General features: G+C 41.4%; 1 protein-coding gene and 1 pseudogene across 1 annotated transcript; one reads left to right on the top strand and one right to left on the bottom strand.

Annotated features, from left to right (window-relative positions):
* The first annotated feature begins 18,851 nt into the window (after positions 1–18,851).
* Positions 18,852–19,536, top strand: LOC131306464 (aminotransferase ALD1 homolog). Its single transcript, XM_058332723.1, has 2 exons — positions 18,852–19,006; positions 19,369–19,536. Exons 1-2 carry the CDS (start codon positions 18,902–18,904, stop codon positions 19,534–19,536), a joined length of 273 nt encoding a protein of 90 aa, XP_058188706.1. The 5' UTR covers positions 18,852–18,901.
* Positions 19,537–22,789: 3,253 nt separating this feature from the next.
* LOC131307035 (G-type lectin S-receptor-like serine/threonine-protein kinase SD1-1) lies at positions 22,790–25,236 on the bottom strand (annotated as a pseudogene).
* Positions 25,237–26,025: the final 789 nt, after the last annotated feature.

Genomic DNA, 26,025 nt, shown 5'->3' with positions numbered 1-26,025 from the left:
AGAAGAAAGACTGATTCTTCACTTGGTCGATAATTCGATAGATAGGAATGGTAAAGATGGTTTTCTCAGCATTGAAGTCGCTTGGCTTCGATCACTTCCTCAGGGACTGCTTGATGTTGTTGACCTGCTTTTTAGGGGTTGAAAGAGGTACTGGAGCCAGAGCAGCCGCCGAAGCGGACACTGTCTTTGAGCTCGTGGGCTTCTCGATGCACCTCTCAGCTTTGGATTCGATGAGCTGGCACCAGCCCTTGATGCGAGTCATGAGGTCTTTCATGGAGTTGGGCTTATGGCAGGCGAGGTCGTCATAGACCTGCTCGTCCTGGGAAGTGAGACCGAGCTTGAATCCTCGGGCCAAGATGACACTGTCACAGCCTTCTATTTCATTGAACAACTCCCAATAGCGACCGGCGTACTAGTGGAGCATTTCGTCATCTTGTTTATGGAAGGCGAGGAGGGAATCAATCTTCTTCTCGTGCTTGTTGTTCGTGACGAACCGAGTCACGAAGACATCGCAAAAGGAGTCAAATGAGGAGATTGACCAGGTGGGGAGTTGGTTAGACCATGTGAGGCCAAGGTTCTCGAGGCTGGCAGGGAAAACCTTGCACAATAAGGCATCATCTGAAGGTTCATTTTGGAGGAAGACATGACATGTTTGTATTGTACCAAATGAGTGTATGCCTCGGTCTTGCCATCGTACTTGGCAAATTTGGGTTGGGTAATTCCCTTTGGGGGGGGGTGACCGAGTCGATCTCTTTTATGAAAGGAAATGTCTTGATTCTTTCGAGTCTGGTGTTGTGATGAGGTCGGATCGAATGGTCGGAACCGTCTGGATGCTCAGTAGCTATACGCTTCTTCGGGACAAGCTGATCCAACCTTTCATACTCCTTTCTCTTCGGGACGACGCTTGCCGACTTCTGGGGGGAGCATTCGTGGCGGTCTTTTCCATAGCTATCTCAAGGGGAAGGCTCAAGGAGTTCGATGATTGAGCTTCTATTACGGGTATCTTTAGGGTGTGAGACGATAGGGCTTTTGGCTCGGGCATTTTTCAGACGCTCGCAGTATCCCTTGGTCTAGAACTCCAGAAGGTTGTTGTCTTCCTTGGCAGCCCTTGCAAAGCTAGGGGTGGATTCACGCTGCCCTTGCCAATACGAACCGAATGAGTGGAGGAGGTGGAGACGCTTCCTGCTCCGAGCCTCTCGAAGGCGAATGGTTTCCCTCAAAGTTGCTTAGGGGAACGGGAACATTCCCTATGCCATGCACCCCTTTCGGTTCGACCACCCTCCGCACCTAGTGTGTCACGTACTCGATTTTAAACATAATTATAAGTGATTTACATAATAAAAATACTCACAAATATCCGTACGGTACCCAAAAGATCACTATATTCTCATTCCCAAAGCAAATACTTCCAAGTTCACACGGTTCCAAAATATTACAACATCGGCTCAACGGCCCCAGATTTAACATAAGTAGTGAAGTTCGAAAGAGAATCAATGGTTACAATATCCCGAGTCAAAAGAATTACAATTTAAGTTACAAATACATCTTTCAAAATAAGTTTACAAAGATGAATAAGTAACTCCTTCGGTTAGCTTTCAAAAATAATGTCCACACTCCAAGCACGCCAAGCAATGCAAGCTATGGTCCCGGGTTAGCACCTGAAAATAATATAAGGCTTGAGCTACACTAGCCCAGTAGAAAAGTCTACGCAAACTCTATATGCAAATGAGCGAAACGAATGAACGAATGATAAAAGATCACAAGACAACAGAGGAAGCACAATTTTCATGAACAAGTGTCCCAAAATCTCCAATTTTTCTTTTATTCAACCCATAAATCATATCCGTTCAATTCATGTCTCAACATGTCGTGTCGTTTTTGTGTCTGAGCCGAAGCTCCTGCCGGGCTAATTTTGGGACCCCGATATCCCCTGCCAAGCACCCACCTTGAAGGTTAGGCCTTGAGTGATTATTTTGAGCATTAGCTCCTGCCAGGCTAATTATGGGACCCTGATATCCCCTGCCAAGCACCCACCCGTCGATGGGCCTTGAATGTTCGCGCGTTGTTTCAAGCTCAAGTATATCGTTCGTAAAACATCGTGCATGAAGCTCATGTGTATCCTTCAATAATTCCATCAATTTAAATAACTCCAACATATAAATTTACCACATGGCAAATGAAGTCAAACTTGGCTGCATGATTTCTCATTTTATACAATAGAATATATAAACTCCCATAGAATAGTCAAAGACTCAGGAAGCAAACGATTTCCAACGACACAAAAAGTTTTGAAAATTGTCAGGTGGCCTACCGGTAGGGAACAGTGGTCTACCGGTACAATCCATAAGCAGGAGGAACAAAGTTTAGGTTCACGGAAATTCTACCGGTAGAGGAAAAATTGGTACCGGTAGGTTCCAAGAAATTTTTATATTCCTACCGGTAGGGAACAAATTCTACCGGTACAAAAACTGATCAGAAAGGCCACCATTTTGCACGAGGAAAACTTTGAGACAGGCTACCGGTAGGAGAAAAGTTCTACCGGTAGAAAGCTAATTTTCTGGCAACACAACAACGTTCTACCGGTAGAAAGAACGGGCCTACCGGTAGGAATCCGGAATTTGGCGATTTTTCATCAGATAACAGATTTTGATCCAGACCAAACAACAACCAATACCAGCTCAAACAAAGCATGAAAATACTCAAATAAGACATAAGAGAACCCAAATAACATATAAAGAGAGGTAGAATTTCCTACCTCAAGTATCCAAACCGAAATCAAGAAGATTATGCAAACCCTAGCTTCCGGAGTCCAAATCAAGCAACAATACGCCGAACCAAGCTTTGTCCAACACGATACAAGCTCGAATATACTAGTAGACGATGGAGTTAAGCTTGATTGTTGTGAGTTTTGAGTGATTGGGTGAGAGAGTGAGAGAGATCGAGAGACGAGAGAGTGATGAGATGAAATTGAAAAAAGAAAAGGATTTCTCCTGGTATACACGGCACACACATGCACTAATCACACGAACACCCATGGCTTTTAACCTCTCACATTTTGACCCCCAACTTTAATATTCTCATTAATCCACCACTTTTCCATTTATAAAATAACAAAATTATAAAATGAATTTACGGGTCTCTACATCCTACCCTCCTTAAAGAAATTTCGTCCTCGAAATTCAAATAAACGTGCTCACTAAGTCATGCACCACTTATACATGCAATGTCTCAATCACCAATATTATGCAACATGTTAAACATTAAAATACTTCAATCTCGGATACTCACGTCGGTATTTATGCCTGAAACAAGTGCGGATACTTCTCTCTAACCTCATCTTCTCGTTCCCAAGTTTGATCCTCGTTACCCTGACTTCTCCATAAGACTCGCACTAACGGTATCGTCTTACCCCTTAACACTTGATCGCGCGAATCTAAGATACGGACCGGTTCTTCCCCATAAGACGCATCGGCCTCTAACTCGAGTTCGGACCATTCTAACACATGCGACGGATCCGGTTCGTATTTCCTCAACATAGACACGTGAAACACATTATGAACACCCGATAGCCTTGGTGGCAAAGCCAAACGATACGCAACCTCCCCAATTTTCTCAATGATGTCGAACGGCCCGATATAACGCGGCGATAGCTTTCCCTTTTTCCCGAAACGAGACAAACCTCTACGCGGCGATACTTTGAGGAATACATGATCCCCTTCTTCAAATGACAACGGGCGACGACGACGATCGGCATAATTCTTTTGTCGGCTTTGCGCGGTTAACAATCTTTGGCGAATCACCTTCACTTGTTCGGTCGTTCTCTCTTGAGCTTCCTTAAGGCGTTGACGAATTACTTTCAAGCTCTCGGAGGTCTCCTTAATCATGTCCGGTCCTACAAACGTAGCCTCTCCCAATTCGGTCCAACACACAGGCGATCGACACGGTCTTCCATACAAAGCCTCATACGGTGCCATTTCGATACTAGATTGATAGCTATTGTTGTACGCGAACTCAACTAATGGCAAGTGGTCCTCCCAACTACCCCGGAAATCCATCACACAAGCCCGAAGCATGTCTTCCAAAATCTGAATCGTTCTCTCGGATTGCCCATCGGTTTGAGGATGATACGCGGTACTAAATAGAAGATTAGTGCCCAAAGCAGCTTGTAAACTCTGCCAAAAACGTGCGGTAAATCTCGGATCTCGATCGGACACGATGGACACGGGAATCCCATGAAGTCGAATGATCTCTCGAATATACAAACGGCTAAGCGCATCAACGGAATCGGTGACTTGAATAGGTAGGAAATGAGCGGTTTTAGTCAAACGGTCCACAACTACCCAAATAGCATCATGCCCCCTTGGCGATCTCGGTAAACCCGTAACGAAATCCATGGTCACATGCTCCCACTTCCACTCGGCCACTGGTAATGGTTGCAATTCCCCCGCGGGTCGTTGATGTTCGGCTTTCACTTGTTGGCACGTGAGACACTTGGACACGAAAATCACAACGTCCCTCTTCATTCCGGACCACCAAAATTGTCTACGCAAATCATGATACATTTTCGTTCCTCCCGGGTGAACGGCTAACGGAGAATGATGAAACTCTCGTAAGATTTCTTCCCGACACGAAATGGGTACGAACAACTTTCCTTGATAGCGCAAGCTTCGGTCGGCGTGAATCATCCACCCTTCTTGAGCGTTTCCACTAAGGAATCTAGTACGGAGTTCCTCTGCTTCCTCATCATGTTGCTGGGCCTCAATCACTCTCGTCGATAAAGTCGATTGTACCGTCAAGTTGCATAACGTGACCCCTTCCCGAACTTCCTCAAAGTGCATGGCGTAGGAGCCCAAGTCGTTCATTGCTTTCCACTCATGAATCGCTAGGCTCGCTAGATGTGTCGGTTTTCTACTCAATGCGTCAGCCACAACGTTCGCTTTCCCCGGGTGGTATTGTAATTCGAAGTCATAATCCTCCAAATGCTCCATCCAACGGCGTTGACGAAGGTTAAGTTCCTTTTGAGAGAATAAGTATTTCAAACTTTTATGATCGGAAAAGACTTCAAACTTCTCACCATACAAGTAATGACGCCAACTTTTCAAAGCAAATACGACGGCTGCAAGTTCTAGATCGTGTGTCGGGTAATTCTGCTCATGTGTTTTCAACTGTCGTGACCCATACGCTACCACTCGTCCCGCCTGCATCAACACGCATCCCAACCCTTCCTTAGACGCGTCACAATACACAGAGTAGCCAACTCCACGGTCGGGCACAATCAAAACCGGCGCGGTAGTCAATCGCTTCTTTAACTCCTCAAAGGCTGTCTCACACGAGACACTCCAAACGAATCGGGTCCCCTTACGTGTCAATCTAGTCATTGGTGCCGCTAAACGAGAGAAGTCTAAAACGAAACGGCGGTAGTACCCAGCCAAACCCAAGAAGCTTCGAATCTCGAATACGTTCTTTGGTCGCTGCCAATTCATAATCGACTCTATCTTTCCGGGATCAACAGACACTCCACCCTTCGAAACCACGTGGCCTAAGAATTTAACTTCGGATAACCAAAACTCACACTTACTAAGTTTAGCGTATAGCTGGTGCTCTCTCAAAAGTTCAAGAACGATGGTGAGATGGGCTTGGTGTTCCTCCTCCGTAGGCGAATAGATCAAAATATCGTCCACAAAGACGACGACGAAGCGATCAAGATAAGCACGGAAAATACGATTCATCAAGTCCATGAATGTAGCTGGAGCGTTTGTTAGTCTGAAAGGCATAACAACGAACTCATAATGGCCATAACGAGTGCGGAAAGCGGTTTTAGGGATGTCCTCTCTACGAACCCTCAATTGGTGATAACCGGACCTTAAGTCGATTTTAGAAAAACAAGTGGCACCCCGTAGTTGATCAAACAAATCATCGATTCTAGGCATAGGATACTTGTTCTTAATGGTGACTCAGTTTAGCTTACGGTAGTCAATACACAAACGGAGTGAACCATCCTTCTTTTGCGCAAAAAGAGCCGGTGCTCCCCACGGAGACGTACTTGGACGAATGAATCCTAGGTTCTCCAGTTCTTGTAACTGAGTCTTTAGCTCTCTCAATTCGGCGGGTGCGAAACGATACGGAGGTACGGAGATAGGAGCGGTACCGGGAAGTAGATCAATGGTGAACTCAATCTCTCGCTCGGGAGGTAAACCAGGTAACTTTGCCGGGAATACATCCGGAAAGTCGCAAACCACTAAGGGTAACTCCCCACGCATGAAGGCATCCTCATCTAACGTCAAGCTCGCCAACAATGAATAAACCGACCCTAGCTCACGAGGCCCACGTAAATAAGGTTCCAATGGTTCTCGACGCTCCCCAAAGAATTCAAAACAAGGACCTTCGGGTGGACAAATACGAACTCGACGCTTAAAACAATCGATGGTAGCATGAAATTTGGATAGCCAATCCATTCCCAAGATAAGATCAAACCCCGACATTCCTAAAACGATGAAGTCGAACATGAAACGACAATCACGGATAACCAACTCACAATCTCGACAAATACGGTCAAGAGGTGTTCTACCCCCTAGAGGTGTTTCGACAAACAAAGGAGGACTAATAGTTTCCGATTCCAATTCCAAAGTACACACAAATGATGCAGCAATGAAAGAATGCGATGCTCCAGAATCAAAGAGTACTTTAGCAAATGAGTTGAACAAAAGAAAAGTACCCCTCACAACAGAAGTTTCCGGAGCCTGAGAAGTGGTAGGTGGGATAGCAGAAGTGATGTTGAAAACTCGCCCCTGGGTACCCTGACCCTGCATAAAACCCCCTCTCTGACCAGAACCCTGAGCAGGCGCGGAAGAACTCGCTCCCTTATCAACCCCGGAATTCTGAGCTGACGTAGTCTGACGAAAGTAAGGCTGCTGCTGCCTCTGAGTACCCCTAAACGGTTGGCCCACATTACGCCCCGTTCCCGGCTGCTGCACAGAACCTGACTCACTGCGCGCTCCCGACCCCTGAGGACAACTCCTTGCGAAATGATCCGTTTTACCACAAATATAACAAGTTTCCCCGAGGCGTGGACACTGAGCATGAACGTGTCCAGGTTGATTACACTTATAGCACACGGTTGAAGGTCTAGACAAAGCACCCCGGATCCCCAAAGAAGAAGGCGGCCTAAAGTTCGACGAACTACCCTGCGGTGTCTGAGATGGTTCCCTTGTCCTTTTCCTCCCTTGGCTTCCAAAGCTCCCCGATGAAGAACTCGTGTTCACGGTTGGTTGTCGTGGTTCCCAAACCCCTCTATTACGTTGCGCCTCTTTCGGTATCTCAATGCTCCTCGCACACTCAACTACCTCGGCGTATTTTGTCTTGCGTTGTACCATTACCATCCTCCTTACGGTGTTGTGCAGTCCTTTCTCAAAGCGTCTACATTTCCTCTCTTCCGTCGCCACCAACTCTGGCGCAAAGCGAGATAAAGATTGGAATTTTTGTGCGTACTCCGACACGGTCATGCTTCCTTGCTCTAACTTTTCGAATTGGTCCCTCAATTGCTCACGGCTAGTTTCTGGAAAATACCGCTCCTCAAATAACGCCTCAAATTCAGCCCATGTCAAATTCTCAATGTCTGGCTCATCTACTTGAGCCGCGGTCCTTGCCGCTCTCCTTGCGTCTTTCTTGCTTTCAAGAACGGATTCCCACCATTCACCGGCCTCCCCAACTAGTTGCACCGCCACGATACCTACCCTAATGTTATCTTCGGTGATATTGAGAGCTCTAAAAAGCTTACGGATTTGGGCTAGCCAATGGTCAGCCACCAAAGGGTCGCTACTGGTTCCATCAAACACCGGTGGATTCCTACGGCTAAACTCTCGCATCGCCACCATAGCTCGATCCTCGACATTCTCTCTAGGTGCTTGGTTTAAAAGATTTGCAGCTGTAAGTGCTGCGACGAGGTCCCTAGCGAATTGGTTCTGAGCAGGAGGTACACCTGCACCTCGACCGGCCCCAGCCCCCGGGTTCCCACCTGGGTTCTCCCCATGCTGACTAACCTCGTCCTCAAGAGGTACCCCACGGCCACGACCACGGCCTCGACCACCCCGGGTTCCAGCCCCAACTCGTCTGACACGGGTCTTCGGAGGCATCTTACTACACGATATAAGAAAAGAAACCATTAACCACAACATTATCACTATGAGGTCGAAGCCCTCAACTTCCTAACACGGGTTAATAACTCTCCGACACTCTACGATAACGAAAATGCAATGCCAAGTAATCACATGAATGTTAGTCACACAAGCATGCACAAATTTTGTTAGAAGGCGCGACATTTTGAACCCATGAGACAAAACGTCTCCCCACGGTCTCTAGGTGTTCTAAACCTATGCTCTGATACCAAGTTGTCACGTACTCGATTTTAAACATAATTATAAGTGATTTACATAATAAAAATACTCACAAATATCCGTACGGTACCCAAAAGATCACTATATTCTCATTCCCAAAGCAAATACTTCCAAGTTCACACGGTTCCAAAATATTACAACATCGGCTCAACGGCCCCAGATTTAACATAAGTAGTGAAGTTCGAAAGAGAATCAATGGTTACAATATCCCGAGTCAAAAGAATTACAATTTAAGTTACAAATACATCTTTCAAAATAAGTTTACAAAGATGAATAAGTAACTCCTTCGGTTAGCTTTCAAAAATAATGTCCACACTCCAAGCACGCCAAGCAATGCAAGCTATGGTCCCGGGTTAGCACCTGAAAATAATATAAGGCTTGAGCTACACTAGCCCAGTAGAAAAGTCTACGCAAACTCTATATGCAAATGAGCGAAACGAATGAACGAATGATAAAAGATCACAAGACAACAGAGGAAGCACAATTTTCATGAACAAGTGTCCCAAAATCTCCAATTTTTCTTTTATTCAACCCATAAATCATATCCGTTCAATTCATGTCTCAACATGTCGTGTCGTTTTTGTGTCTGAGCCGAAGCTCCTGCCGGGCTAATTTTGGGACCCCGATATCCCCTGCCAAGCACCCACCTTGAAGGTTAGGCCTTGAGTGATTATTTTGAGCATTAGCTCCTGCCAGGCTAATTATGGGACCCTGATATCCCCTGCCAAGCACCCACCCGTCGATGGGCCTTGAATGTTCGCGCGTTGTTTCAAGCTCAAGTATATCGTTCGTAAAACATCGTGCATGAAGCTCATGTGTATCCTTCAATAATTCCATCAATTTAAATAACTCCAACATATAAATTTACCACATGGCAAATGAAGTCAAACTTGGCTGCATGATTTCTCATTTTATACAATAGAATATATAAACTCCCATAGAATAGTCAAAGACTCAGGAAGCAAACGATTTCCAACGACACAAAAAGTTTTGAAAATTGTCAGGTGGCCTACCGGTAGGGAACAGTGGTCTACCGGTACAATCCATAAGCAGGAGGAACAAAGTTTAGGTTCACGGAAATTCTACCGGTAGAGGAAAAATTGGTACCGGTAGGTTCCAAGAAATTTTTATATTCCTACCGGTAGGGAACAAATTCTACCGGTACAAAAACTGATCAGAAAGGCCACCATTTTGCACGAGGAAAACTTTGAGACAGGCTACCGGTAGGAGAAAAGTTCTACCGGTAGAAAGCTAATTTTCTGGCAACACAACAACGTTCTACCGGTAGAAAGAACGGGCCTACCGGTAGGAATCCGGAATTTGGCGATTTTTCATCAGATAACAGATTTTGATCCAGACCAAACAACAACCAATACCAGCTCAAACAAAGCATGAAAATACTCAAATAAGACATAAGAGAACCCAAATAACATATAAAGAGAGGTAGAATTTCCTACCTCAAGTATCCAAACCGAAATCAAGAAGATTATGCAAACCCTAGCTTCCGGAGTCCAAATCAAGCAACAATACGCCGAACCAAGCTTTGTCCAACACGATACAAGCTCGAATATACTAGTAGACGATGGAGTTAAGCTTGATTGTTGTGAGTTTTGAGTGATTGGGTGAGAGAGTGAGAGAGATCGAGAGACGAGAGAGTGATGAGATGAAATTGAAAAAAGAAAAGGATTTCTCCTGGTATACACGGCACACACATGCACTAATCACACGAACACCCATGGCTTTTAACCTCTCACATTTTGACCCCCAACTTTAATATTCTCATTAATCCACCACTTTTCCATTTATAAAATAACAAAATTATAAAATGAATTTACGGGTCTCTACATAGTGGCTCGAGACGATCTTTGACTAAGGGCCGAGATCGATACTCCACCAGGTGGCCTCCTTCGTGACTGCGGGGAGGGCTCTGATGGTTTCTTTTTTCGCCACGGCTCCCGGAGGAATGAGATGGGGAGATCTGGAGGAGATGCTTGATCTCCGCCAACTCGTCCTGGATGTACTTGTCTCATTCCACTACCGTTGTTAGGTCGTCGATCTTCCACTCCAGGTGGCGGATGTAGGTGTGGAGTTCGGAGGATGGGCCTGCGTTTGGTGTCGAGGTTCTGGCCCCGATTTCGACGGACACATGGGCTTTCCCATGGGCATTGGCTACTGAGCCTAAGGGTGGTGTCACTAGGATGCGAATCTTCAACCACCACCATTACTGGTTGAGGGAACTTGAACGGAGTTCTTATGAAAGAAGGAAATGAACTTTTTGAGAAAGAGGCTAGGTTCCCAGCAGAGTCACCAATTGTAAGGGTTTGATTTGACTGGATTTTGACTGTGGTTTAGGTTAGGTTTCTTCCTCCGCGGCTTTGCGCTCCTTCTGCTAGATCTACAACAAGTCACTAGGGCTGGAATAGCCTAGTGACCTTCCGACGATCATGTTAGATCTTAGAGGAAGAATGTAGGTCTAGGGTTAGAATAGAATGGCATACCTCTTTAAGTGAGTATCCCTTTGTATTTATAGACCCAGGCTTATTTAGCCTCCAAGTTAGCGCGTGGAGGGTACGTTCGGGCAAACACCTCGGGTGATGTCATATGTGACGAATGGGGCAAAGCGATTACAGGGCACATGGCCAAATCTGATCCCAATGATTACGCTTGCTGCACAATCCTCATGGGCCCCATCTGACGTAACTAGTTCTCTTAGGCGACTTCGGGAACATCGGAACAAATACACTTCGTGCTGTTGATAATTACCGAAGCAGGCACAGAGGTCCTATCACCGAGCGCTAAACCGAACAGTATGTCGGGACCATTAGCATTTACCAAGTTGTGGGCCAAACCCTCACGAGGCACCGGTTAAAACCATTTGGCCAGGTTACTAAGCCGGTAACCGAGGCCACCACAAAAGATATGCTCTCTAAAATTTTCTTGTTTTCTAGATTTTTCTTCCAAAAAGAAAAATCCACATTTATTGAATTAAAATCATTCTATTAGTTCCATTTAGTACTTTATTTCAGTTTTTTTCTTCTCAGTTGATGCTAGGTGTCTCTTACAAAATTAATGTCAGCAATTTAAAAATAAATTCCCACATAGTTACCAAAGAGGATATCGTTTTATGCAGGGATGGAGCCAGGCGGGGGCCAGTAGGGGTGGTTGCCCCTACAAGAAGAAAAAGAAACACTACTATTATATGTAAAAAAGAAAAAATCCTAAGAAAGTGTATAGGTTCGCCCTTGTATAAAATTTTGAAAAAAAAAATTATAATAGTAACCTTTGAAATACGAGGATACCGACATTAATTACTAAAAGCTAAGGGCTAAAATATAACAAAAAATAAAACTACATGGTTAATATTGTGAATATTCAAGTAATAAACTTCCACCTTTCATTAGATTAGATGGGTTTAGTGTTTCACAGTTTTATTTTATTTTTTGCCCTAAAATCTCAATGGCACACCAAATTTCCTCTCTGTAGGCACAAATCCTCAATTGTTAAAACTTCGAAAGCAATTTCGAGAAAATAGCGATGAAGGAGAAGAGATTTTGGAAACCCTAAATAATTTGGTGAAATTTAAGTTGTAGGTATGTCTTTCCCCAATTTTTGTTCTAGACTTCTACTAATTCTTTATTTTTTGACTGGTAAAATCAAGTAACATAAAAGCCCATGTACCGAATTTGTCCAATTGTAATGAATGAAAAAGAAGAAGATGAACAATGAAGAAAAACAAGACACATACATCAAGATCGTTTCCATTAGTTAAACCGATTTATGTATTTATGATATTTTGAGTTTTAATGTATTTACATGATTATTCATGTGTATTTATATTTTTTTATCGCATGCACAGTCGCCCCTGTGTGGTGAAATTCTTGACTCCGTCCCTGGTTTTATGGCTAATTTTCCTTTTTGTCGCCTTAATTTTTCAATCTCTGTCCGATTCGTCCTTAATCTATAAACCCAAATAAGGATTTTGGATGGAGTAATTCTATTTAAAAGCATATAAATCCTCATCTTTTTCATCATGCTCGCACCTAATTAGTTTAAGTTGATGGCCATTAAAATAGAGGTTTTATATGTATGATTTTTTCTGTTGGCAATGAAACTTCCATGGGAAATTTATAGAAATGATCCTTCTAGTTTTAACCAAGTCTAATTTTCGACTTTTGCAACTCTTTTGACCTTCAAGTTTGATTTTCGTACCAAGTTGGTCCAATTGATAACGCCAGTAAGCCAAATTGGATGAAAAAAATCAGATTGAGGGCAGACGTTATGAATTGGACCAACTTCTTACGAACTGCAACGTCCAAACTTCCATCAATTTGATTTTTCCTTCCAATTTGGCTAACAGAAGTTATCAATTGGAACAATTTGGTGCAAAAACCAAACTTGAAGGTCAAAAGAGTTGTAATTGATAATTGGAGGACGAAAATGAGACTCAAGTGAAACTAGGAAGACCATTTCTATAAATTTTTCTTTTTTTTATCGGGTAAAAGTAACAATTTATTTCAAAAAACTTGAGGGGAATCTAACAAAAAGAAGGGCGCCGCTATTCGCAGCCCTCTATTTACTCCTGTAGCCCACTAAATTTCGGTAAATGATTGTTGAAAATCATAAATAACATTTCGGTAAATTGCTGTTGAAAACAAGATTATATTTCGGTAACTACATGTCGAAAATATGTTTAACTTTCGGTAAACAACTGCCGAACATGCATTTTCGGTAAACATCTGTTGAAAAAAATATTATATTTCGGTAATTGGACGCTGAAAATATATCTCAATTTCGGTAACTAACTGTCGAGTATAATTGAAAATTTTTAACGGGCTATGTGAGTAAATAGAGGGCTGCGAATAGCAGCGCCCCAAAAAGAATGCAAACAAACAAAAACACACCCGAAAGAAACCCAGCTAAAAATACACTCTTACAGCCCAAAAATCCTTGTTTCAGTTGTTTGTCAACAGGTAGAGTTAACACCCAAACACCATTTTTGACCGGACAAACTCGGAAAATCCCACATTTGTAAATGGGGTCAACACCGAAGCACCTGTCTTTGAAACCTACAAAGGCCGGCTAAATTCCGGCAGCGACCAAAAAGGCTGCCTTCGTCATTCATTCGATGACCTAACCAGATCAACCTAGTCAGATCGGTAGTGAAACTTTAACGTTTCAACTAGTAGATGCAAGGAACCAAGGTAACAACTAAAGAATACAGGAGATGGTCTAACTACGCTAGGGACATCGGGATTTGCTCCATTTGGGACCAGTAGATTTGCTCCATTAATTGGGCTCCTCGCAAAATACACAATGGGATTAGGTCTCAGAAATAATTGAGATGCCGTTGACCAAACAACTGAGTTATATTAAAAAATATACTCCCTCCGTCCCAATTTACTTGTCTCAGTTCTATTCTAACTGGATTAAAAAACTAGTTATATCTTTAAATTGGTAATGAATTTTATATCAAATATGGATCTTGTTTGATAGATCTCGATTTGTTCTATAATACAATGTTTTCAAAATCACCTAAAACATTATAAATTACAAGATATAATCAATTGAAAAGTGGCACGAACTCCAAAAAGTGACAACTAAATTGGGACGGAGGGAATATATACATCTCCAAGGTAAAAAAATCACGGCGCTGGGTGGCTACATCGCTTCGTCAACAAAATACTCAGAAATGCCAACAACTAGAGACACTAGCATGGAGCCAAGCCAACTGCCTGGTTGTTGCCGAGGTTGCCTTCCCATCAAAATCCACCTCCGCCCACCTCTGCTTCCTGTAGAAAATCAAACACGCAGTCAAGGAATCAATACGACAAGTAGCCGCCTCCAACAATCCTAATCTCAGAACCGGTAACACATTGTCGACTACTACTACTACTACTATATTTGTTATGTACTCCTGTGTAAAACACTCTCCCCTGCCATCTTGATTGAAAACTTTCGCCCACCATCTGTTCGATAAAATATGCCCTCCGAATATTAGGCTTTCAGGCTGTAACACAATCAGCCTTTTCGAGAGATCGAGATCGAGATCGAGAGAGAGAGAGAGAGAGAGAGAGAGAGAGAGAAGAAGAAGAAGAAGAAGAAGAAGAAGAAGGAGGAGGAGGAGGAGGAGGAGGAGGAGGATAAAACCGTAATCTAACATAGCCTCACCCAGTGTTCTAAAAGTCCCCGCCTAGGGTCCAATGCCTAGGCGATTAAGTGGCCAATTAGTTCCCACCTAGATGCGAGGCAGTATCCGGCCGACTTGGGAGCGCCTAGCGTTTTTTAGAACCTTGGCCTCACCATGTTTTGCTCATTAAAAGTTTTGGGGGACCCATGTTTTTGGTAGTTTCAATACTGGAGACCATGTTTTAGTAATTCTCCCTTGAAACAATATGCTAGGGTTTACAACTGACAGAGAGCACTCAAAGCAGATACAGTCAAAACACCTTGCCGCATCGGAAGAGGAAACACGACACGCATAACACATATCAGAAGATAAGTCATGGTTGGAAATTCTTTGCTAGACAAACGCAAATTCCATCGCCAAATTCCCCTTTGGGACGGCTACCAAACTAAGTCGCAACCCATTAATTGGTAAGTACTTTAAAAGGAATTACTGATTTCAGATTCTACAATTTACATACATTGAAATGTATATACTTCCAAATAATTCCTTGCGCTTTATTTGTGGTACCAACGAACCCATCCGTTCCACCAACCCCACAAAATTTGTTCACTTTTCAAACTGCCGAGGCTTTGGAATTCCGCAAGCAACTCTGGACTTACGCATTTTGCTTTCAAGTGTATAGACTTCAGTAGTCTTTCAAATTTGCATTATTTTTCTCATTTTTGTAGAGGGAACTTCAAAAAGATAACTGTCGCTTATTCTTGGATGGACTCCAACACAGGGAAACCGTTATGTCAGTAGGTGTAATTTCGGAAAATTGTTCTGCCAGTTCACACACTGTGGAGTAAATAGATTACAGGTCTAACCACTAGCTACAGCCTACAGAAACATATACATGTAATTATGTAAACAAGTCTAGCAAAGATGCCTTAAGACTCCATGCAACTTCCAAACTAAGAAGCACGGATACGGTTGACACATGACTCAACAGTTCTAAATAAATTGAGTTACAAACACGGCGGGGGTGTAACGACCTAATTTTCGGAGATGTTAATTTAACATTTTTCCATTTTTCCAAAAATGATTTAATCGAAAGTAAATGGTTAACTTCATTAGTAGCAGAATTAATAATTAAAGTACATCATAATTGATCTTAGTGAGATTACTTCATAGTGAAAATATTAGTTCTGAAATTAAGATTACATTGATTGTAATGAAAGTACGCAATGGAAATGAAAGAGAGCCTCCAGGGGTTTGTGTTCCAGCCTTCAATTCAGTTGGCTCTTCTTCAAAAATGGGTTCCTCGGTCTCTCAAAATGGTTCCTCCAAAGTCCAATCTTCTTCAACATCTAGCGTAAAATGCTGCCAGAGCAATCACCCAATAGATATACTCCTACCCTTTAACCCTTACTTTATAAGTACATAATAGTCAACAAAGATAAATAAAATACAACAAGAGCACAAAATAGATTCACGAAGTCTATTAGATTACCTAGCCAATAACTTACATGAAGTCTAGAATCTCAACCTTGAGAACTTTCCTCCGAATTAACCACCAAACTATGGCCGTCGCATGATTTTACTCCCTCATTGCTCGACCGTCAAGGACCCCGAATGAAAAGACCTAAGTTATCTACTTAGTCGTACTCATCCGTGACCATCATAAGGAGACTATGCAAAACTTTTAGAAACACCTTGTCCCATTGGGATGGACCTATAGATAATTATCTTGAACTATAGTGCATATCACCCTTATCTGCCAAATGTCCACACAGAGCATTTGTATGTCATGAAGTGCCATATTTAGGGTTTTGAATTAGTGATCACTACAACAAATATGGGCTTTTATTGCATTAAGTTATAGCGTTTTTTCATCTATGCTATAATAGGGGAGTTATTATAGCGTTCCCCATTCAGAAACAGGGACACGCTCCCTCGGAGACTCGCGCTCATAAAATTATGGCGTTTCATTGAAGGAGGACAGCGTTCCACGAAATCATTAGGCGCCAATCCTTGCCGCCCTAGGTCACAAAAAATTCTAATCGCCTCTGCCAAAATCAGAGGCGCCAGATCTCCCAATCACTTCGCGCGAACTAGAGCTTGATATTGCGAACTGGTTTGCTCTTTAATGGATCAATTTCTCGTGTCCTAGGGCTTCAATCGTGCACACCAGGTTCGTTCCTCCCTCTCTCTCTCTCTCTCTCTCTCTCTCTCTCTCTCTCTCTGTGTATATGTTGATCTAAGCCCTAGCTTGTGCACGTTTGGGTCTGGGACTAATTTGTATCACGAGGATATGATGTAGCCAAACACATTGCAGCGCCTTACGGAATACGTGTTCCGTCTTGAGCACTAATCTGATTTTAGGTATGCCGAATATGATAATTTTGAGTACTAATTTTGCTTTAGCAGTTGCTGGTGTTGAAATCGGGTAGTTACTGGTACTGGTACTGGGTAAGGGCTGCATGTGTTGTTGATTCCACAGTTTTTGATTGTTCAAATGTTTGCATTTTCTGGAGATTTTTTTGGATGTTTATGGTGCAAAGGGTTTCCAGCCATGGCTCATTATGGACTTTGTCCAATTAACTAGCTCCTCCCAAATTGGTATCCACCCCCTCAAAAATCAGCTCGTTTCTTGCTTTTCCAAACAGATCATGTGGGAAAAAAAAATACAAGGTGATTGTAGTGAGCATAACATAGCATACCACATCAGCTTAATGTAGAATGTATTAGCCTACTCGTTAGTTGGTTGAATGGACTAGGATGGAATGAAATTGATGTTCAATTTGGACTCGTTTTGTGGGTGGGTGTCTTGACACCTTTCTCCCTACAGTTATTAAGGTAAAAGGCATATAAGGCATAGAACATTGAATTAGTCATGTTTCAGATTAAAAAATAGTATATAGCCTATGTTTCATTACTCTAAATGTTTCATTACTCTATCATGAACATTGACTTGTTCAACCTTTTAAGTTATTTGTAGGTCATAAGAAATGGATAAGAGTTGGATGACGATAAAACATAGGTGGTCAAGTAATTCTAGCAGATCAGAAAGGGTTGGTGAGTTTCACATTTTCTTGGAAAATCCTTGTTCCATTACAATACTATTACATTGAGCACAATCCACACTAGAATAGAAGATGAATTTTACGATCTTAATTAACAACATACATCATCTTGGTCACGTATTCTCATCTAAAGGCACATGGAAGTTTAACAGAAAGGGACATGAAAAAGTTTGACAAGTTTCACAAAGTACGGAAGCATCTGTTAGGCCTGTTGATTATCGATTGAACAGTCACGATGACATTTTCTTCTTGATTCGTGTTGTGTTTATTTTGTGCGCGCACAAATCTGGACATGTATGTGTCCTTAACCGTCCGATACATGTGGACGTTTAATGAGTAGTACTGGCCTCAGTCACTCGTGCATTGGACGGTTCCGGACACATCTCTGTGCAGATCTCTATGCACTTTCTCTGCATGTAGCATTGCTCGATCGTAGTTGCATACGCTTGAGTAACCAAGGCTAGTTATGTGTCCTATAGTGGTAAAAGTTGTGTTCGGTCTATTCTCTGATCATGAAGGACTACTATCGTGAATTGTTACTTTCAATATTTTTTAAGCACACTATGGATATTGCAATGATCAGTCGCTAGTCATGGAAAAGGCTAGTACCGTAGAAGTATCAAGGAAACCTCATTTAACTTTCCTTGGGAAAAGCGAAGAAATTAGGTAGATTTTGTGGAAAATTAGGATGAAAACCCCCCCGGACATTCATGGGTGGTCAGTGGTGTGTGAACCGACGGATTTCACATGTGTTCGCATCTGAGGACCTGATACTACTTCCGACTCACTTTTGACATTTTGGTTGGGTCCAGACTGAGGTGCCCGCCCGTTCAGATACTTGAATATTTCCGCGCTTTTTCTAGTTGTTTAGTTTAATGACCAACCCACCCCCACACCCACTGTTTTTTTTTTCTAAACACTCTGGCATGAGCCTATATAATGGCGGACCTAGGTGGTATTGTTGTTACTACTTGTCTAGCAAAACCCGAAAAAATATCGAAAAAAGAAGAAACCTTTGGTGGAGTACTGTCATTTGAGCAGGAAGTAAGATGTTTAAGGTTTCATGTCACAGTCTCATGCCTTGTCCGAATCTCTTGCAGCCCAGGGCTAGGTAAATAATCCGATTCAACGACCGTTAACCGGTCTGTTATGCTCTCGCGTGAAATCCCAACTCACCGCAGATTACACTTGCATTGGACTTACGTTGTTCTTTGTTTGTTTGGTAATTGTTGTGCAGTTTGCTTGTCCAAAAGGAAGGGATTGGTACGCTAACCCTTTTCAATTATCAGAGCTAGTTTTTGCTTCTTGTGTTACGAATGAAATATTCGATTTTTGCTAATAGTAAAATGCACAGTCGCTGTACAAAGGTAGCCCGCAATCCAAACATGGAAAGGTTGCAAAATAACTACTTGTTTCCTGAGGTTATAACTACTTGTTTCCTGAGGTTGGTGGCCTCCTAACATCTCGTCATGCTTGCTGATTGACATTCTTCTTTCACCATTTCTTTGGTTTCCCCCGTCGCCCCCTCCACCAACACGAATATACTGTTTCGTTTTCTGTTTTTCTCCTTAATTCCTCCAGCTTCATCGTTGCTGGTTTAATTTGATAGTCGAAAACTAAAAAATATGAATCTTCTACAAAAAATTTATCACCTTTGCTGGTATAAATGGTTTGGTAAGTCTTAACATTCTACAGGTTAAGTATATATCTTGTTTGTCGAGGTAGAGTTGAAAATGGATTCACTCAACTTCTTACTGTACTGATGGAACTCGTTGTGATACAGATATCAACGCGTGAAATGGAACACATCAAGAAGTACCCAAACACAGAAGTGATAAGCCTCAGAATAGGTGACACCACTGCGCCAATACCAGATATTATTGCTGCAGCCATGTCTGATGTAAGTATCACTTACAGGTTTCGGTTTGATCGTACATGTTGCAATCTCTAGGTTTGTTTCTACTCCTCTATTTTCCGAAAATCTGAACCTTCACACCCTACTATCTGGCTTGAAAATCTGAACCTTCACACCCTACTATCTGGCTTGAAAATCTGAACCTTCACACCCTACTATCTGGCTTGATTTTTCCTTCTGTCTTCGTGATTCGGTTCTATAGTTTGTTCGACAGAATTTGTGGCTACTGTCTGCCATATATATATATGATTCCTAAGGCTAGATTTTGAACAAATTTTTGTGCCCAAGGAGTACCCTTGGATATTTGGACAATAGGATCCAGAAAATACGATAGATGCAAATAGGGTACTCCTTGACGGAGAAGGAGAAAACTATTTTATTTTGAAACTGCTTTGCAGTAGATCCAAATAGGGCTTGATTTATCACAGTGGTCGGTTTTAATCTTTATTCTTTAGGATCTAATAATGAATTTTGGGTTTGCACAGATTACATCCAACAGGAACAAGCTTTAGAATGGCACAAGAGACTTGAGTCTAAACTTTAATTGTATTCTCACATGAAAAGTAGCTTCCTTTTACTCTTCTCATCAGGTATGCGAATGAAGAAAAATGGCATCATTAGGTATGCTACTGTTTGACAAATTAAATTATAGTTTCAACTTTCAAAGTAGCTATCGAAAGTTTCATGGCTTGTCCATGCAATCTGACGACTCTTCGGTAGAGACATAAGGAAGCACTCTTTGAAGTACGATGATCATTTTCTCAAGGATATCCAGGTCAAGGTACCTATTTCTACCCTTCCTTATTTGCAAAAGACAAGCATAGACTTGTTGAGATTAAGTTTGGTGTACTACAACATCTCTAAAGAGCATAGAATATGAAGATGTGATTGTTATCTGTTGCAAGTACCTCACTATCATTTCCCCAGCTAAGTGCTTCATGAATGTTAGGCATGAGTTTGAAGATAGTTGATTTAGAGACTTATCATCATTACTACATGAAGTTTTACTTGTTTTATGCGTACATGTGAGCATTAATATATACAGGTTCCCATTGGCTGACCTTACAACAGGTTTCGCTAGGATGCCCTAATCCACGCAAATAGAAAGTAAATGAAGAATTTTAAGGTAGAGATAAACCGGCCCACACAAGTTACTAAACATTGAATTAAAATCAGAGAGGGCAAAACAAAAATATAGAATACTGATATCTTGATTAGTTATCCTTCTCCATATGAAAAATATTTTAGCGAGGATCTAGTTGGGTCATTGTCACTTCATTAATGCTAGGAGAACTTTGAGCCGGCGAACGTTCATGCGTCTCTTTGGAACTCCTCTCAATATAAAAGCCAAGTTGCTTGGGTTGGGGCAAAGCTACAATATATGAAACCAACATTAAGACCACAGACGACATAGTCTGCTTGTCTTCTGGTCATTTTTGCATGCATAGGGCATTTCTGCACGCATAGGAGACCAATCAGTATTAGCTTTGCTAGCGAATGAAATGAGGAGAAAGTTGAGTTGATTATTAAGTATTGTGCAAGTGCATCTTGCTTGGAGTGAATGATTCCTCTTATAATCAAACATGTGACTTGATGGTAAAGGGGCTGGGAAGAATAGGGACATCCAAACTATTCTTGAAGACATAAATGAGATGGTCAAGGATTGTAATTTTACTGTGTCTTGGTGCAGTAGAGATGTTAATAGGTGTGCTAATTGGTTAGCGTGTAAAGCTAAGGAGGGCCTCCTTTCTCCTCCTCCCCTTTCCCATATTCCCCCAGATTTCTGTACTCTGCGTTCTGCTGATTTTGGTGTTAATGAAACTGTTTTTCCCTTCAAAATAAAAATAAAAAAATTTAAGCGTGTGACTTGATCCGTCGAGTGGAATCTCGGGACTATCCTAACCTCGCAGGTCTCAGCCAGCGTCAAATAATACAGCTACCGATATCGTTACTACATAGCTTTACGGCAACGTGGAGCTGGCTCGAAAGATTAAGCACGCCTTAAGAAGCTTGCATATTTTGTGTTCTTGACCTTCTATAAAAAACATTTCTGGTAGTCTCATATAAATCGCTTCATCCAATTCTCCATTTAGTGCGCAGTTTTCACATCCATCTGGTGAATCTTGAGTTTGTAATGAAAGTACGCAAACGGTATTGAAACAGAGCCCACTACAAGAAAAATTACATTGGGTGACGAATGAAAATCGTCACAAATTGCTTGTTTTTCGTCACAAATAATATAGGTGACGAAAAAAAATTTGTCGACTAAAGGTTGTCGAGGATTCCTAGTTGGTGACGAAATCTATTTTTTGTCACCTATAGTGTCTTTTGATGACAAAATATTTCATCATCAAAAAGTGAATAATTGGTGACGAAATTTTTTCCTCGCTTATTGTGCTTTTTGATGACGAAATTTTTTGTTATAAATTATTCCTTTTGGTGACGAAAAAATTCATCACTGATGAGTCTCATCGGTGACGAAAATTTTCGTTGCAAAAGACGTTTTCATTTGGGAAAAAAATCCTTCTTTCTTGCTCCTGCTAGGTTTCGAACCCGAGTCTCTTGAGTTTTTCGTGCAAACTCTAACCAACTGCACCACACACACTTTTCATTTAATATTTGAAATATCTAATATATAACATATATGTTTAACATTAAAATATATTTTAAATGCAATTTTGAACCTTTAAACTTTAAAATTAGTAATTTTGATAAACATGAAAGTCGTAGGCAATTGAGTTATTGTTCAAACACAATTTAAATTATCTCAATCGGAGTTTTTAGTAAAGAGTTATGTCCGAAATACATTTAGTGACAAAGCACAATTCATAAATTTCGTCACGAAAGGTACCCATTTGATGACGAAATATTTTTTTCGTCCTTGAAAGCGTTAAAATGGTGACGAAATTATTTTCCGTCACCAAAGTTGAGCATTTGGTGACGAAAAAAATATTTCGTTATTAAATTGGTCTCATTTAATGACGAAATATATTTTTTGTCACCAAATGATTATCTTTTGCAACAAAAAATAATTTCGTCACCTTTTTTAAGCTTTTGGTGACGAAAAATGTATTTCGTCGCCAAATGGGTACTTTTGGTGACGAAAATATTTTTTTCGTCGCTAAACAGGTATAATTGGTGACAAAATTATTTCGTTACGGAAGTTGTCAAAACGGTGACGAATTTATTTTTTCGTCGCCAAATATACTCATTTAGTGACAAAATTAAATTTCGTCGCCACTTTTTCGTCACCAATTTTCATTTTTCTTGTACTGGCCTCTAGGGGTTTGGTTCCAGCCTTCAGTTGGCTCTTCTTCATAAAACGACATAGTTGACATTAAGACCACATACAACATATTTTAGCGAGCCTCTAGGTGGGTCATTGTCACTTCATTGATGCTCGGAGAAATTTGAGCTGCTGAACGTTCATGCGTCTCTTTGGAACTCCTCTCAATATAAAAGCCAGGTTGCTTGGGTTGAGGCAAAGCTAAAATATCTGAAACCAACATTAAGACCACAGACGACATAGTTGGCCTGTCTTCAGGGCATTTCTGCACGCATAGGAGACCAATCTGTATACATCTCAACACCTTATACATTGAAAATGAACCTTCCAGCACTAGATCTATTAATTCAAAACCCTTTCCGTCAATCCAAAGTTTCCATGCCTGAAAATGCCTCAATACAATTAGAAATCAAATATCGAAAAATATGGGGTTGGTGAAAAGGCTATCATGTTCTTTATGTATGAACTTACATGTCCAAGAATGTTTAGATCATGATCTGCATGATGGAATTTTCTATTCCTTTTGTCACTCATTATCTCCAAAACTATGACTCCGAAGCTAAAAATATCTAATTTTATTGAAAATAGGGCATCGATTGCATATTCGGGATCCATATAACCACTGCATATAGAATATTATAAACAGAAATGAAAATTAGTACTAAAGTTATTATGTGTAAAATAGGGAACATGACTTAGATCACGTACTAAGTTCCGAAGACTGATCACCTCCATAAGCCCTAGCCAAGCCAAAATCTGAAATTTTGGGATTCATCTCACTATCAAGTAGCACATTGCTTACTTTAAGATCCCTATGAATGACTCTCAATCTCGATTGATAAAGATAAAGAATCCCCCTAGCAATCCCAATAATAATATCCATGCGTCTACTCCATGTGAGCAATTTGCTTTGTGTTATATCTGCAATTTCACGAAATTCAAAACACTTTTAACAAGTTCATTGTCTTGGTCATATAATGAAACAAAATTTTGTTAAATTAATATACTTTCCAATTGATAAGTATGACTTTAAGAAGAAAAGGAGACAGTGGAAGGTTTATGGGACAAACCAAAAATGAAGGAATCCAAGCTTCCATTAGGCATGTACTCATAAACTAGCATTCGTTCTTCTCCGAGGATGCAACATCCCAACAGCCTAACTAGATTATGATGTTGAAGTTTGGCGATTAGAATAACCTCATTTTTGAATTCCTTCAGACCATGTTTGGAGTCCCTCAAAAGCCGCTTGATGGCTATGTCTTTTCCAGTTAATAGACGACCTTCTTTTTCTTTGTTCTCCTGGATTTCATACGTTGAGCTGAATAAAACAAAAACATTGGACATCAATCAAACCACAAATTTACTCATATTGGTTTGCACAAATCATAATGCTATGGTTGATTTTAGATGCTACATGCCTATAATGTTATTGGAAAATCTTTGAGTTAGTAAAGTTTGCATTTTAGTTAAATAGCCTCAGAAAATATTTGAGTTAGTAAACTTTACCGGAATTTTTGTAGAGAATCTTCAATTAGAATGGCGTACTTGTGGTTTTTTTGTGAGTAATGGAACGAGTGGATTTAGGACAGCAATAGGAAACTATTGTTCAACTATTGGCCTGAATTAGTAGCACTATTTATGTTGCCCTACCTTGTGAAGCCCGTGTGAGATAAGAAACTAACCAGTACTAAAATTCAGCACCACAAGACATACCTAATTCAACAGCATCAACCCGTACATACAAGTCTCATCCCCCTTCAGGGAACCTTCTCACGAATTTTCTCACATCCATCAAATTTTCATACCAAGTGAATGCAGTTCGCTCTCTCTCCTCCTTCAGCTTCGCTCGCGTAAGGCAAGCAAGAACAGTTTCTCAAGCACTCATCCTTGCACTCATTCATGCTCAGGCTCATCAACAAACGTGCCTTGGACGTGTCTGGAATATTTGTGTTCACAACCTTGACAAAATGCACCCGCCCGATGTGTCCCGTAGGTACCACTCCTCTGCCGAGCTGGGCTCGTATCCCAGAAGGCACATACACTCAAAATCTTGCCTGTTGTTTGAGTCGCAGTACCCATAAGCACCACACCGGCTGTAAGCAGCGCATTGGTCTTCAGGGACCGAATAGAACTCGACCCATTTGCCGACCCATGTCAAGCAATTTTAAAGAACCCAATTCATCCACGAACGTCGTCAACAGGGTTGACGCATTGATCGGGGTGTAAAACGCATAGACTTGGTCGCGATTGTTCACGTAAGTTGCATTGAGTATGGAACTTGCCGTAGTCTCAGCCTCGGCAGTCCTAGTGGGTATTAACAATGAGGGTATCTGCCAGATTCGGGTTGAGCCCTTGAATAGTATCAACTGGGGAAACTCATTCGGTTTGACCCGAAAGGAGTATTCTCCTGTACCAGGGTCGTCCTCGACTTCCACGATGTGAGAAACCATTCAAGGCCGGTCCTCCTATCCAAACCATGCTTCATGTTTGGCAACAGGGTATTCGTAGGATGATCAAAACTTTGCCAAACAACACCACCACTCCCACTATCTCCTTGGCACAACACCAAATTCGAGCTGAGTAAGAAACCGTGGATACATTTGTATGCCAAACGGTAGAATTTCGGGTATTGTCGTAGATGACAAGGTTTCCATCGCGGGTGAGGGATAGAACCCCGGAGGTACCGTGGATTTTTGGGCTTGTTTGCTTCATCTTTGAATAAGTTAGATGAATTGGATTAGATCAGATATTATATAATCTAAGGGACATTTTCACAGATTTTTTCTCCTTTCTTTTGCCTACACTCCACAATGAAACTCTCGTGATTTCATTCTGCGAATACTGTTTGGGGGCTACGATTCTTCTAACCCTTAATTGTTTTGTCTGTGTGCGGTGTCCAATGCACTCCAAAACAACATGGTATGAGTTTGGAACACAATCATGAGAATGTAATCGTATTGAGTTTATAGGAATAAAGGATTCAATTGAACCCAATGAAGTCTCTCAGATTTTTGTCCTGCCTGGCAGGTAATTCACTATGTTCATGTGTTTAATCTCTACAACCAGCTGGGAAATTAGCCAGCAAAGAAGACTTCTAAATTTGCTGTGATATATTCTCCGGTCGACGAAGAATTTCAAACATGCAATCTTTACATTTTACTTCTACATCCAGTCAAATGATAGCTTTCTCCCTTAATTTGAACCACTTTCTTTTCTTCTTTTATCTGCAATAGAGTTGA

This window comes from Rhododendron vialii, chromosome 11a (assembly GCF_030253575.1).
Source record: "Rhododendron vialii isolate Sample 1 chromosome 11a, ASM3025357v1".
Lineage (NCBI taxonomy): Eukaryota > Viridiplantae > Streptophyta > Magnoliopsida > Ericales > Ericaceae > Rhododendron > Rhododendron vialii.
The sequence above is the reverse complement of the archived record's forward strand: the minus strand, read 5'-3'. Positions and strand labels throughout refer to the sequence as shown.